The sequence below is a fragment of the Salmo salar genome, chromosome 05, assembly GCF_965601325.2.
Source record: "Salmo salar chromosome 05, fSalSal1, whole genome shotgun sequence".
Taxonomy (NCBI): domain Eukaryota; kingdom Metazoa; phylum Chordata; class Actinopteri; order Salmoniformes; family Salmonidae; genus Salmo; species Salmo salar.
Genome location: NC_138295.1, coordinates 72,910,850 through 72,927,038, shown reverse-complemented (window position 1 = coordinate 72,927,038; position 16,189 = coordinate 72,910,850). Strand labels below are relative to the sequence as shown.

Here is a 16,189-nt window from a genome sequence, read left to right as displayed (position 1 = left end):
TAACAATTACACACTAACTCAATGACCAACTGTGTCAGTTAAACAATTTTATTACAAACATTCTGCAATTACAAACATCCAGAAGTTGACTAGGAAAAGGTTATAATCTCACCATTATTGTTATTATCAAGATTAAGATCAGCTATTCAAAATACTACAGCTTAATTTGTTATACTATCAACGAATCATAATCAAGTTGGTAGTCAAGTAAAAAACTTTTTTATTTTTTATTACGCACCAAAAAAATATAATATACGCTAAGAATTTCCCCAAAGAAAATCATAAAATGAATACATCATACATGACATAAAAAGAGATGAAAAAATAATATAAATTCAGTTCTGTGTCACCTGCAGAAGACAGTAAAATCTGAGGCGAAAATGCACTTGGTGTGTCCCAAAATGAAAAGTGACCATTCTAGCATGCTAGCCTGGTCGGGAGTGGAAATAAATCTTGTGTTCTCTCCCTCCCTCCTCAAAGTAGCAACAAAAGAAAACAATGTCAATTAAGTGTTTCCCCAAGGTATTTATTTCATTTAAGCTAGGCACAAATGCAACATGACAGGCAGGTAGGAGAGCCCGCCCCACCAAAGTAATGTTAGGGTAAACACTGCAGATGTCTAAAGTGTATCTGGAGAAGGAGACTAGATGAAAGTTCTGTTGATTCCTTCCCCTCTTGTATTCTTTACATGAAAGACCAAATCGCTCTCCTCTCCTTTTTTCAATACATATTAAGAAGGCACAGTGCATGAATGTATTGGAGTCTCGATGCCATTTCATCTCCTTCCTTCTCACTCTTTTGTCCTTTTTCAAGCTGTTGATCTGCTTCTCTTACTTGTAACCAACTCACCTATTCTGAACCCTGCCCCTGTACCACTCCCTCTCTCCTCCTCCCTTTATAGCAGGACACAGCGTTTCTTGGGTTTAGTCTCAGGAGGTTCCAAAGCTGCCAGGATGGCCTCGTCAAACACATTCTTCAGCCCCCTCTGAGAGAGAGAGGAGAGAGGGAGAGTTTTCATTTACTTTTCATGGTTTATAAATGTATTCTAACCTATTTTGTGAAGTACAGCAATGTTTCAGCCACCATGGGTCCTTATCAGCGTTTTTCCCCTCTAACCATGAAACATTATCATAATCCTTGGCCTCTTACCTGCGTGAGGGCGGAGCACTCCACATATTTGACGGCCCGGAGGTCACGGGCCAGCTTGTCTCCGCTCTCAGGGGACAGGGGCCGCTGTTTGTTCTTGGCCAGCTTCTCCACAGTGTTGCTGTCGTCCCTCAGATCCACCTGGGTGCCCACCAACAGGAAGGGTGTACGAGGACAGTGATGGGAGATCTCTGGAACCCACTACAGGGGTCAAAGGATACACAGAGGTCAGAGTGTGTACAGAATCAGTTTATATGCTCAATTCAAAATCACTTTTACATGTTAGTCATTCAGCAGACACTCTTATCCAGAGCGACTTACAGTTAGAGCATTCATCTTAAGATAGCAAGGTGAGACAACTACATACCCCAGTTGTAGTAAGTACATTTTTCAGCAAAGTGAGTGCTAGTAGTGCATGCTCTTGTTTTTGACCCTGAGCTAGGCCCTAGCCATTCTGTTTGCAGATATTAACAGAGATAGATGTAAGCCAGGAATGGGTAACTGGAGGGCTGCGAATCAATTTCTCAAAATGTGTTTAAAAAAACAAAACAATTTGGAACTCATTCGGGGTCTCAACTTACTGTTGAGAGTTACAATAGTAGTAATCATTACTTGTAGTAATCATGGTCGACCGGGAGGCCCCCATTCATTTTGCAAACATTTCTCTCTACACTACGGCAGTGTGTAGAATTTAAGAACCTTTGCTGTAAAACTACACATTTTTCTCTCCACCCTATGGCAAAATTAGTAGAATTGCATGAAATGAGTTCTAAAATTGTAAAATCTTCTCTCGCCCCATGGCAAAATGTATAGAATTGAAGCAAACGTACTTTAAAACTGCAACATTTTCTCTACACTCCATGGCAAAATGTGTAGAATTGCAGTAACTTAACTAAAACTCCAATGTTTTGCTCGCAAGAAAACTTAGGGCCCCCGAAAGGCTATGGCCGGCTCTAAGGTCGGTTCTGGCTGCATGCGTGGGAATGGATGTGGGTACACAGACCCGTGTGCCCCTGCGGCCCCATAAAAGTTGCCCATTCCTGATGTAAGCAATATGAGGATGACTTCACATAGCCTTCCAATGGGCTTTGGGAGATCTTCTGCCATAACAGAAGGTGAAGTGGCTAAGGAAAGGGTTCAGATCCATCATCTATAAGTTTCTCTATGGGTAATAATACAAGGTAAAAAGTTGAGTTGTGGCGAATCAGAGACCAACACTGACCTTCTCTCGGACGTTCTCAAAGGATGAGGGTGAGACGCAGGAGAAACAGACGAGGAAGACGTCCGTCTGTGGGTAGCTGAGAGGTCGCAGCCTATCGTAATCCTCCTGACCTGAGACGACCAACCAGAGGGAGAGAACGCTGTGACAATGAAACTAATGGGATATTGAACGATTCAACTGGTTGAGTTGCATTTACAAGACATCATATGTTCTCAAGAATGAACAAAGGCAGACTAGGATTGAGTTGTAGCACACAGACTGCTTAAAAGGATATACAGACAAAAGCATAAATTGACAGACAGAGACAGATTACCTGCGGTGTCGAAAAGCCCAAGTGTGTAGGGTTCCCCTCCGATCATCACCGTCACTGCATAATTATCAAACACCTGCACACATGAGACACAAAAGAATGAGTAAAAACATTAAAGGGATGTTACCCATCTAAAATTATTTCATGAAGCAAATGTAAATCAATAAGCTAAACATTATTATTATTATTTTTTTAAAGGTTCAAATCAAACATTACCCCAACTGGCAGGCTGGTTATGGTGTTCAAGCCCATTCTACCCTCCTACTCAGCTCTCCGGACAGCCCCCCACTGACCTCCAGTGTTTAGGGTGTGACTTGTCTGCCCCTACTTACCTTCTCCCCTGCCCACCTCTTACCGTAGGCACGTATTCTGAGGGGAACTTGTTGGTTGTGTAGGAGATAAGTAGACAGGTCTTTCCTACAGCTCCGTCCCCCACCACTACACACTTTATTGTCTGCATCTACTCAGAGAGAGACAGACAGACATAACAAAGTAGAGTTACTATCTCATGAAGGACATATTTGAGACCTTGCTTGTGACTCCACAAACTAAAAACAGCACCCCGATTAGCAATAACACTGTCTGCCTTGCCTGCAGTCTATTGATGTACAGACAGGCGATGTTCATGGTGTGTTAGGCTAATGCTCAAAACAAGGGCATCTATTGATCATCAAACCACAAACAATGCTTGACCGCATTGGAAACATGTTGATTGTTACAAATGGATCCTTTATGGGGGGGGGGGAGAACTTCTACTAGTCAATGGAAGGAGGTAGAGACAGACAGGTAAACAGACAAGGGTCCAGACAAATCAAAATATGCCTGGACTACCCCCCAAAAAATGTGTCTCTGTGACAAACTTGGTGTTATGTAATAAAAAGTTATTTCCAGTTACAGCTAGACAATGTTAACTTCCGCATACTTGCATAGCAAAGACATGACAGGGACAGGGAAGCGACATGATGTACAGTCATTACTACTTGTTGCGTTTTGCCTGATTTAAGATTCTAATTTCAAATCGTTACTTCTGCTGAATAATTAGATTAACACATTAGTAAAGGCTACTCTATACCCATCTGCTTTTAGCAACGCTAGTATTCCACCCTTGTGACGCTGGGAATTATCTTGCAAAAAAAACGCGATAGTCCACCGGAAGCCAGAGGTTAAACAACATTATATTTAAACTTACTCTGCCGATTGTCCTTAGGGTTAGTCCTTATGCAGGGGGAAATTGAGAAAAAACATCCACTTGAACATAAATTAAAACATACTTTCCAAACGTGGGTCAATTGTAGACCCACTTTCTCTCCGCTTACTTCATGTCAAAATAAAGTCATGCACGTGTGCCATACATGCACAAAAAAAGCAAAATCTTGTTGGGGATTTTTATTTTGATATGATGTAAACAGAGAGGAACTACATGGGTCTACAACAGACCCACGTTTGGAAACGCTGGTTAATTATACGTTCCAATAGATGTGTTTTTTCTCTTACAAATTCAACCCTGCATAAGGACCAAGCCTACAGATAGAGTAAATTGAAATTAATTGTATAACTTCTGGCGAACTAGGCGGGGTTTTTTTTACAAGCTAATTCCCAGCAACGCAGTGTGTAAATGCTAGCGTTACTACAAGCAGCTAGTCTATACCTAAACATGTGAAAGGAAATGGCATCTCTTATGAATAAACAATCGGCTCTACCGTTATGGCTTAACTAACTTCGGCAGACAGCAAGTGAACTGGACTGCGGGGCACCGGACATAGGCTGCGCTTAGACAGGCTGACTAATTCTGCTCTTTAGACCAATCAGATCAGAAATGTTAAAAAATCTATCTGATGTGATTGGTCAAACGACCAATTAGTGGAGGAAAAAGTGGACCTGCTTGTCTAAATGCACCCATATTTCCCAGAAAAAAATGCAAGGACCGCAAGCATGCCATTGCATAGCTACAGATTGTTACACCAGATAATGCGATTTAACCAGATGTTGGGGACCCATTACTGGGAGTTTGGTACAGGTTAGGTATTGTTTGGCGTAGCACAGAGAATTTTCGACCAACACTAAGATGGCGCCGTACACATAACATAACATTAACATAACATAACGTACACGTAACTGAGCATTTTCTAAATTCAAACGCACTACCTGCAACTGGACACACATTTTAGAATATACATGTTTGGCCGAATTGACAACGAAATTTGTAAAGATTATATCACTAAGGTTGGTCAAATTCTCTGTGCTAACGTTACACATTTTTTACATTTTAGTCATTTAGCAGACACTCTTATCCAGAGCGACTTACAGTAGTGAATGCATACATTTTTTTTCTGTGCTGGCCCCCCGTGGGAATCGAACCCACAACCCTGGCGTTGCAAACACCATGTGTTGCAAACACCATGCTCTACCAACTGAGCTACAGGGAAGGCACCATACAGTAACCTGTAACTCCCAGTAATGGATACCAACAATATTTAGTTTCACACATTACCTGGTGTAACAATCTGTAGCTAGCCATTAAAGCCTCAGTCAGTCTAAAAATGAATGAAAGTTACCTTACAATTTGCTCTACACTGTATGAAGTGTCAGGCAAAATTGAACAATACTTTCATACCAAACGTTAGCTACCGGCTACTCGGGAGACACTAACGTGAAGCATATAACGTTAACTAGCCAGATCATTTGGGGTAAAGTTAGATTGTCATAAAACATTGCCGACAGTTGGTTATTTTGTACAGTCCGCATATCATGAACGTTTTCAAAGTTATGACAATGTGGGTTGGCAGGCATTGCCCCTCGGTTAGCCTGTGATTGCTAATTTCCTAAAAAGTCGCTTATTGTCGTTAACAATTCAACGTTTCTTACGTGAGTAGGCACTAATATATAACGATGGCTTAATCTATACTACAACTTTCTTCACATTTATTCAACTAAAACAAATTCATTATCCCCGTTTTCAGAAAAGTACTCACCGTTTTCTCCGGCAATTAGGCGTTGGTTACATCCGGGTTTGACTAGACCACTTCTGCGCAACTGCGAGTGACAGTACTGCCGCCTACCGACAATAAATACAATAACATCAAATTGTATGGTCGCATACACATATTTAGCAGATGTTATTGCGTGTGTAGCGAAATGCTTGTGTTCCTAGCTCCAATAGTCCATTAGTATCCAACAATTCACAACAATATACACAATCTAAAAGTAAAATAATGGAATTATATAAATATTACGACAAGCAATGTCAGAGTGACATTGACTAGAATAGAGTACAATACAATATATAAATATGAAATGAGTAGAACAATATTCGAAACATTAATAAAGTGTACTGTGTTCCATTATTACAGTGACCAGGGATTCCATGTCTATGTACATAAGGCAGCAGCCTCTAAGGTGCAGGATTGTGTGACCGGGTGGTAGCCGGCATCTAGCCAGTAGTATGTATGACAGTGACTTGTACACATATTATCAACAACAAATAAATCAACTTCATAAACGTGACTTAATCCAATGGGTGGAATGGACTGAAGTGAAAACTGAACCCCACGAGGATAGCAATACAGTGGAAATGCACACCATCTAAAATCCTCAAAAAAGTACTACAGCTGCACCATTGAGAGCATCTTGACTGGCTGCATCACTGCTTGGTATGGCAACAGCACCACCCTCGATCGCATGGAGGTTCAGTACATCACTGGGGCCGAGCTCCTTGCTATACAGGACCTCTATATCAGCCAATGTAAAAGGAAGGGCCATGAAATCGTTAGACTTGAGCCACCTAAGCTATAGACCTTTCTCTCTGCTTCCGCATGGTAAGCGGTACCAGTGCATCACGTCCGATACCAACAGGCTCCATCTCTGAGCCATAAGACTGCTAAATACAGTTGAAGTCGGAAGTTTACATACACTTAGGTTGGAGTCATTAAAACTCGCTTTTCAACCACTCAACAAATTTCTTGTTAACAAACTATAGTTTTGGCAAGTCGGTTAGGACATGTACTTTGTGCGTGACATAAGTAATTTTTACAACATTTGTTTAAAGATGGATTATTTCACTTATAATTCACTGTATGACAATTCCAGTGGGTCAGAAGTTTACATACATTAAGTTGACTGTGCCTTTAAACAGCTTGGAAAATTCCAGAAAATTATGTCATGGCTTTAGAAGCTTCTGATAGGCAAATTGACATATTTTGAGTCAATTGGAGGTGTACCTGTGGATGTATTTCAAGGCCTACCTTCAAACTCAGTGCCTCTTTGCTTGACATCATGGGAAAATCAAAAGAAATCAGCCAAGACCTCAGAAAAAAAATTGTAGACCTCCACAAGTCTGGTTCATCCTTGGGAGCAATTTCCAAACGCCTGAAGGTGCCACTTTCATCTATACAAACAATAGTACGCAAGTATAAACACCATGGGACCACGCAGCCGTCATACCGCTCAGGAAGGAGACACGTTCTGTCTCTTAGAGATTGGTGCAAAAAGTGCAAATCAATCCCAGAACAACAGCAAAGGACCTTGTGAAGATGTTGGAGGAAACAACTGCACATGGGGCCAAAGATCGTACTTTTTGGAGAAATGTCCTCTGGTCTGATGAAACAAAAATAGAACTGTTCGGCCATAATGACCATCGTTATGTTTGGAGGAAAAAGGGGGAGGCTTGCAAGCCGAAGAACACCATCCCAACCGTGAAGCATGAGGGTGGCAGCATCATGTTGTGGGGGTGTTTTGCTGTAGGAGGGACTGATGCACTTCCCAAAATAGTTGACATCATGAGGAAGGAAATTTATGTGGATATATTGAAGCAACATCTCAAATCAAATGTATTTCTAAATCCCTTCTTACATCAGCTGATATCTCAAAGTGCTGTACAGAAACCCAGCCTAAAACCCCAAACAGCAAGCAATGCAGGTGTAGAAGCACGGTGGCTAGGAAAAACTCCCTAGAAAGGCCAGAACCTAGGAAGAAACCTAGAGAGGAACCAGGCTATGAGGGGTGGCCAGCCCTCTTCTGGCTGTGCCAGGTGGAGATTATAACAGAACATGGCCAAGATGTTCAAATGTTCATAGATGACCAACAGGATGACTAACAGGGTCATTTTCGTAGCCGATCACATTCAGAGTATCTCTACCGCTCCTGCTGTCTCTAGAGAGTTGAAAACAGCAGGTCTGGGACAGGTTGCACATCCGGTGAACAGGTCAGGGTTCCATAGCCGCAGGCAGAACAGTTGAAACTGGAGCAGCAGCACGGCCAGGTGGACTGGGGACAGCAAGGAGTCATCAGGCCAGGTAGTTCTGAGGCATGGTCCTAGGGCTGAGAGAGAGAGAGAGAGAGAGAGAGAGAGAGAGAGAGAGAGACTTAAATTCACACAGGACACCGGATAAGACAGGAGAAATACTCCAGATATAGCAGACTGACCCTAGCCCCCGACACATAAACTACTGCAGCATAAACTAGATGTCAGTCAGGAAGTTAAAAAGCTTGGTCGCAAATGGGTCTTCCAAATGGACAATGACCCCAAGCATACTTCCAAAGTTGTGGCAAAATGGCTTAAGGACAACAAAGTCAAGGTATTGGTGTGGCCATCACAAAGCCCTGACTTCAATCCTATAGAAAATGTGTGGGCAGAACTGAAAAAGCATGTGCGAGCAAGGAGGCCTATGAACCTGACTCAGTTACACCAGCTCTGTCAGGAGGAATGGGCCAAAATTCACCCAACTTATTGTGGGAAGCTTGTGGAAGGATACCCGAACCGTTTGACCCAAGTTATACAATTTAAAGGCAACGCTACCAAATACTAATTGAGTGTATGTAAACTTCTGAACCACTGGGAATGTGATGAAAGAAATAAAAGCTGAAATAAATCATTCTCTCTACTATCATTCTGACATTTCACATTCTTAAAATAAAGTGGTGATCCTAACTGACCTAAAACTGAATTTTTACTTGGATTAAATGTCAGGAATTGTGAAAAACTGAGTTTAAATGTATTTGGCTAAGGTGTATGTAAAATTCCGACTTCAACTGGAGCTAACAGAATGGCTGCACGGACTATCTGAGTTTACCCTTGAATTTAAAAAAATAGTTTTGCACAGTCACAGTGTTCTACACACTCACTGACACTCCAACACACACATACTGTAACATGCACACACATTTATACTGACTTTAGACAGTCTTGATGCCTATTCACCTTACCCCTATACATACAGTACATTCGGAAAGTATTCAGACCCCTTCACTTTTCCATATTTTGTTACGTTACAGCCTTACTATAAAATTGATAAATAAAATATGTTCCTCATCAATCTACACACAATACCCCATAATGAAAAAGCGAAAATAGGTTTTGATGAAAAATGAAAAAACAGAATACATTATTATTTACATTATTTACATAAGTATTCAGACCCTTTGCTATGAGACTCAAAATTGAACTCAGGTGCACCCTGTTTCCATTGATCATCTTTGAGATGTTTCTACAACTTGCAGTAAATTCAGTTTATTGGACATGAATTCGAAAGGCACACACCTGTCTATATAAGGTCCCACAGTTGACAGTGCATGTCAGAGCAAAAACCAAGACATGAGGTCGAAGGAATTATCCGTAGAGCTTTAAGACAGGATTGTGTCGAGGCTCAGATCTGGGGAAGGATACCAAAACATTTCTGCAGCATTGAAGATCCCCAAGAACACAGTGGCCTCCATCATTCTTAAATGGAAGAAGTTTGGAACCACCAAGACTCTTCCTAGAGCTGGCTGCCCGGCAAAACAGAGCAATCAGGGATAAGGGCCTTGGTCTTGGAGGTGACCAAGAACCCGATGGTCACTCTGACAGAGCTCCAGAATTGCTCTGATGAAACCAAGATTGAACTCTTTGGCCTGAATGCCAAGCGTCACGTCTGGAGGAAACCTGGCACCATCCTTACGGTGAAGCATGCTGGTGGCAGCATCATGCTGTGTGGATGTTTGTCAGCTGCAGGGACTGGGAGACTAGTCAGGATCGAGGAAAAGATGAACGGAGAAAAGTACAGAGATCCTTGATGAAAACCTGCTCCAGAGCACTCAGGACCTCAGACCATCCAACAAGACAATGATCCAAAGCACACAGCCAAGACAACGCAGGAGTGGCTTCAGGATAAGTCTCTGAATGTCCTTGAGTGGCCCAGCCAGAGCCTGGACTTGAACCTGTTCAAACATCTCTGGAGAGACCTGAAAATAGCTGTGCAGTGACACTCCCCATCCAACCTAACAGATCTTGAGAGGATCTGCAGAGAAGAATGGGAGAAACTCCTCAAATACAGATGTGCCAAGCTTGTAGCGTCATACCCAAGAAGACACAAATCAAATCAAATCAAAGTTTATTTGTCACGTGCGCCGAATACAACAGGTGTAGACCTTACAGTGAAATGCTTACTTACAGGCTCTAACTAATAGTGCAAAAAAGGTATTAGGTGAACAATAGGTAAGTAAAGAAATAAAAACAACAGTTAAAAGAAAGTAAAAATAACAGAAGCTTGGCTATATACAGTAGCGAGGCTATAAAAGTAGCGAGGCTACATACAGACACCAGTTAGTCGGGCTGATTGAGGTAGTATGTACATGTAGATATGGTTAAAGTGACTATGCATATATGGTGAACAGAGAGTAGCAGGAGCGTAAAAGAGGGGTTGGCGGGTGGTGGGTGGTGGGACACAATGCAGATAGTCCGGTTAGCCAATGTGCGGGAGCACTGGTTGGTCGGCCCAATTGAGGTACTATGTACATGAATGTATAGTTTAAGTGACAATGCATATATGATAAACAGAGTAGCAGCAGAGGGGTTGGGGGGGGCACACAATGCAAATAGTCCGGGTAGCCATTTGATTACCTGTTCAGGAGTCTTATGTCTTGGGGGTAAAAACTGTTGAGAAAACGTTTTGTCCTAGACTTGGCACTCCGGTACCGCTTGCCATGCGGTAGTAGAGAGAACAGTCTATGACTGGGGGGGCTGGGGTCTTTGACAATTTTTAGGGCCTTCCTCTGGTGTAGAGGTCCTGGATGGCTCTAATCGCTGCCAAAGGTGCTTCAACATAGTACTGAGTAAAGGGTCTGAATACTTATGTAAATGTAATATTTCAGTGTTTTATTTTATAATAAATTTGCAAAAATGTCTTAACCTGTTTTTGCTTTGTTATTATGGTGTGTTTTGTGAAAATGTAAATATATATATTTTTTTATCCATTTTAGAATATGGCTGTAACGTCCCAAAATGTGGAAAAAGTCAAGGGGTCTGAATACTTTCCGAATGCACTGCGTCTACCTCTATCACTCCAGTAACCCTGCACATTGTAAATATGATATTGGAACTGACCCTGTATATAGCGAATTACCTTGTGTTCTTATTTTAATTTCTCATGTGTTTTTGTTCTAGCTTGTGTTATCTTTAGTGCTACTTTGATATTGATCACTGCATTGTTGGGTTTGGAGCATGCAAGAAGGCATTTCACTATACTTGTGCATGTGACATTAAAACTTAACTTCAAAAACATATTTGACAGTTGGCACAACTTTTGAGCATACATGCATGCAACAGCAGTTTGATCCTCAAAAGCAAGGCCTGTAGAGAGCAGTGTTCTCACATTTCTGTAACTTCTGGCAATATTTTGATTCCTAAAGTTGTTTCTGAGTCTTGTTTTAAAATGTTCTGTTTTTACAGTCATATCAAGACTATGCTTTAGAAAAAAATATAGTTGATGATGATTTTAAGCTCTATTAAAATTATGTCACCCAGTGACATAATGACACCCTGTCACCAGCTCTTTTTAGTGACATTCAATACAAAAAAATACATGTTTTTATGTAAATAGATACCAAAGAAGTGACATTGGTTGACAGATATTACACATTAGCAAGGGTAAGGCATGTTGGGCTTTTTGCATTCTGTCCTCATTGACGACGAGCCTGCGTCATTTCCGGATGTTGCCTCCCCCTTTTTTTTTTTATTGACATTTCGCTTAATTCTAGCTTGCGGGCTACAGGCGTTTTGCAGGGTCATTTGTTTTTTATTCGGTGACATTTAGCACCACGGCTTCTGAACGGATAGGTGCATATTTTGCACAAAAGAGAGGCGTTTGTAGGTGTCAGGTTGTTGGAAAATTGTAGCGACATCAACATCTTTCTTCCTTTGGATTCCTGACGTTTTGGCTTCCTTTGTCAGCTTGACTTCCGTTTTCATGTGCAATCAACAGTGGAAAAATAGCTAGCTATCTTGCTAGGAAAACCCTAGCCAATGTATTAAGTTGTACTTAGGCGTGAGCAATATACGACTTTCTATCGGCAAATAAGTCTGCTTTAAGGGGCTCATTTCCAACGTTGGTTTGTACGCTAGTTTTCAGGCTAGTTTCCTAACACGGATGCTAGGTGGCTAACAAGGATAGCTAACTTGCTAACAATACTGTTGCACATTTCTCACTATTGTCCGTCGGTACGCTGTTCTAGAAGTGTCGAAATACCTGAATGAGAGGTCGTACATTAACTGTCCTCTTACATTATTTTTTGTACTGAGGCCCGAAGAAACGACGTTTTTAGCTAGCCCCAGCTAGCTTAATTAGCTAAGCAAAACACCATGTTTCGATATTTAAATGACGTGGATGACAACCCTTACATGATGTGAGTATCGTATTGCCTTTTATCCAAGCGAACTGCATGTTTTGCTTTTATACCCATTTGAATGAATAAACACAGTCGTTGTCGTTTGTTCTGAGATTTAAAGGCCTAATCTCCTGCCACCATGTGTAGGCAGGCAGCCAGAATATATTAGGTAACTACATACACCACATAGTTAACTATATCACGGCTGGGATGGATCACGGATATGTCTAGTTGATTCTTTTTTACATAAGTATGTGTTTACCCCTTATATTCTCATTCCATGATGAGTAACCATGGTCAAGAGTACACCTGGAAACAGGTGGATTTCTCACCTGAGTTTTCATCATGATATCAGCAATTCCTTTCCTTATTCGCTGCTGTTTTTTTTTTTCATGATCTGTACCCTCAGTGAGAAATTGTTTCTGTTTTGCAGGGATCCATTCGCAGCCCACAGGCAACAGATGAGGAGTCTGTTTGGGTCGTTTGGCTACGAACCTTTCCCCCTCAGCCCTCAGATTCAGCCTCCCCGTGCACCCCACCTTCAGGTGTGTGTGAGCGAGAGTGTCACTACTCTGAGTATCTCTAGTAAGTGTGTGTGATGTTGGGTTCAATTCCATTTCAAATTTAGGAAGTACACTACAATTCAAATTATCTTCAATGGGTAAACATTGGAATTTGAATTGGACATAGGATAACTTTTTGAATTGACTGTAATTAAAATGGAATCGACCCAACCCTGGTAGGTATACAACACACCATAGCTATTTCCTCTTTGATTATATGTAGTGTAGTCTAATTTTATATTACTTCATGCCACACTGCATTGTTACTGCATATTTGTTGTCTGCTGTTAAGTAACCTACTGCTTTTCAGGCTGGAGCCCTGCAGCCATTTGGAATGATGGGAATGGTGAGTCCTTGTCCCTTCGTGTTAAGATGTTATCTCTGCCTCTTAGAGCCCAGAATGCACCATTCCAGTATGTTCAAAACAAATTCTCAATTTCAAAATCAGATAACTAACTTCCTCATGTGTTCCTTCCCCAGGGGGGAGGCTTCATGGACATGTTTGGAATGATGGGAGGAATGATGGAGAACATGGTGAGTATTTTCAGAGATTCCTGGTATTCCCTCACCTGCTTTCCCAGATCCAGATCAAGCATGTTCCTGGGCTACAAAGCACCCTCAATGGAGATTCTCTGTGTCCAGAAAAAATACATTTTAGAGTTAAAGTTTTGTGACCCAGCAACAACTCTGTCTAAAGCAAAGACCCAACATGAGTTCAGTGGTTGAAACTTAACACATCTTGTCTAGCTGGATTATGTTTATCTTCTTTCCCTTTAGGACAGAATGTCAGGTTCCCCAAACTGTCAGACGTTCTCTTCCTCCACAGTCATCTCCTACTCCTCCTCAGACATGGGAGCCCCTAAAGTCTACCAGCAGACCAGCGAACTGAGGACTGCACCTGGAGGGGTAAGAGAGCAGGCCAAATTACATTTACTGCTGTGATTGCATGTACATTGTTCAGTAGGGGTTTACAATGCCAATCCTCCATAGCTACTGGCCTCTACTACCAGCTCCCTGCTGAACACTACCTCCTCCCCTCAGATTCGTGAGACGCGCCAATCGATGCGTGACAGCGAGAGTGGCTTGGAGCGCCTGGCCATTGGCCACCACATCTGGGACCGCGGTCACGTGATGGAGCGCTCCCGAAACCGCCACACCGGCGACCGTGAAGAACGGCAGGACTACATCAACCTGGAGGAGAGTAAGTCACGGACCTACATGTGCTACTCACTACGGTTCTCCAGAATCAGTATGACCATACCCACGTTTCTAACCCCCAAGTAATAATAAACCATTTGCCTTGGGAAAAAAACATATGGATGCTAAATGGCTGTATTTGCAACTGTTTGTTTCCGTTGCTAGACTTGCCTGGTTAGAGTTACGTCTGGCCAAGTTTCTAACCCCCTCCCCTCCCCTGTCTCTCTCAGGTGAGGCTGCTGCCTTCGATGAGGAGTGGAGGAGCACAGCCGGAAGGTACCCTCCCCCAAACGCACGGGGGATAGACTACGGCCGGGACAGGAGGGCAGGTGGGCAACAGCTGGCCCTCGCCGCCCCACCCAGCTCCTCGTCTCCGCCCGCCCCTCGCCATGAGTCTCCCAGACACCTCCCACCCGCAACTCGCCCCCGTTACGACTGGTGAGAGGTAGGAGGAGCATGACCTGTATGTCTGTGTGTGTTTGTAAAAGTGTGTGTACTGTGGACAGCGCTGCACTGCACAGTCCCAAATCAATTATTGTACCCTTTGTTGATCTGAAAGTAGTGGATAGGTATCAACCCTGATATAGGATCTTTGCTTACGCCAATCCCGATCCAGTCCTTTCAAATCCACTAGGTGAGTCAATAAGGTCCAGGGAACAGATGAGATCAGTCTGGAACTGGGCCTGTCCCAGTTGTTAGCCTGTCTGTGGTGAATGGGTGTATCTGCATTGCTTGCTGTTTGGGGTTTTAGGCTGGGTTTCTGTACAGCACTTTGTGACATCGGCTGATGTAAAAAGGGCTTTATAAATACATTTGATTGATCTCAATAGTCTACAGTGGTTTACGTTACACCACTCGTCCATCTGCTCTGACATTAAACAAGTGGACAGGCAACAGCTCAGTCCCATTAAGAATCCTCCATATTGCTTTTGACATAGCCAGTGTTTTCAGATCAGTGTAGGAGAGGAGACAAGAAGCCACTATGACAGTTGAGATCCACATCACCCACTGATGTCATGTGTTTTCTCCTGCCAGGGGTCAAGGGTGAAAGGTGAGCAGAAGGATGGAGGAGAGGATACCGAGGGGATCTGCCTGATGCTGTGAACGAAGAAGGGAGAAGAGGGTCACGACTGACCGTGAAGATGTTTGATATGATGGGACTGTCTATATATAAACTATACATTTAACACACACACACACACACACATCAGAACCCAATACACTCAATACCTGCAATTATGGTTCAACCTCTCTGCTGTTACCGTTCACATACACACGTGCGGACACACTTGTACACACATGATTACACACACTCAAGTTGTATATAGAGCCACCCTCCAACTTTACATGCGTTAATTGCCCACCTCACTATATAAATATCTATACATTGCCACACTACATACTACACGTGCTGTACAGTCCATATATGTTTGTGTAGACACTAGTGTGTCTGTGAATTGAATTGTATACTGTTGACTAATTAAACTAATTAATGAAAACAAACATTAAACATTGTTAGATAATTGCACACTGTGTTGTGGTTTGTTATGGAATAGTGAGTGGATGGGTTTTTAGAACAGGTTTTGACCTGACAAGGACTGACATTACTAAAGGTGGTACAGGAGCAATGGAGTTTGCTGGTGTTTTTCTGTCTTTATACAGTCTTGTCTGAAAATCCCATTTCCATGTAGGAAGTAAACTGACATTCCAATACACATTTTTGTTGTTGTAAACCCATGAGAATTGGAATTTCAGTTTACTTCCTGAATTGGCACAATTGAAGTGGAATTGATCCCAACCCTGGTGCATGTGAAAATGTTACTTGGTTGTATTTTTGTTTTGCTGTTGAATCTGTTCAATATTCAGCATGCCTTTCCATCCCAACACTTTGTTAATATTATAAGTGCCACAGTAAATAGTGTGTCCTATGGCACAGTCCATCCATCCCTTCATACATACTCCCTCAAAAATAAACACATTCACATCCCTACACACTCACTCTCTCGTGTGTGTGTAAACTCGTGCTCTCACTATCTAGTGTCAGAATAGCTGCAGATGGTCATATGACATCCAGCTGGAACACACCAGAGAAGAAGCCAATCAAAATCCTCCCTG

General features: G+C 42.3%; 2 protein-coding genes across 3 annotated transcripts; one reads left to right on the top strand and one right to left on the bottom strand.

Annotated features, from left to right (window-relative positions):
- Window positions 1-32: 32 nt before the first annotated feature.
- LOC145879557 (cell division control protein 42 homolog) lies at window positions 33-5,737 on the bottom strand. The gene is made up of 6 exons (XM_082975513.1): window positions 5,651-5,737; window positions 3,034-3,138; window positions 2,682-2,754; window positions 2,369-2,478; window positions 1,150-1,347; window positions 33-985 (listed from the first exon to the last, which is right to left on the bottom strand). Exons 2-6 carry the CDS (start codon window positions 3,136-3,138, stop codon window positions 896-898), a joined length of 576 nt encoding a protein of 191 aa, XP_082831639.1. The 5' UTR covers window positions 5,651-5,737; the 3' UTR covers window positions 33-895.
- A 5,950-nt stretch (window positions 5,738-11,687) lies between these two features.
- Window positions 11,688-15,602, top strand: LOC145879556 (myeloid leukemia factor 2). 2 transcript variants are annotated; one of them, XM_082975512.1, is made up of 8 exons: window positions 11,688-12,332; window positions 12,748-12,859; window positions 13,188-13,223; window positions 13,358-13,411; window positions 13,655-13,783; window positions 13,919-14,078; window positions 14,305-14,519; window positions 15,110-15,602. In XM_082975512.1, exons 1-7 carry the CDS (start codon window positions 12,289-12,291, stop codon window positions 14,514-14,516), a joined length of 747 nt encoding a protein of 248 aa, XP_082831638.1. In that variant the 5' UTR covers window positions 11,688-12,288; the 3' UTR covers window positions 14,517-14,519; window positions 15,110-15,602. The 2 variants fall into 2 exon arrangements, with proteins under 2 accessions (XP_082831638.1, XP_082831637.1); XM_082975511.1 differs by having other exon boundaries at window positions 14,305-14,512; window positions 15,110-15,399.
- Window positions 15,603-16,189: the final 587 nt, after the last annotated feature.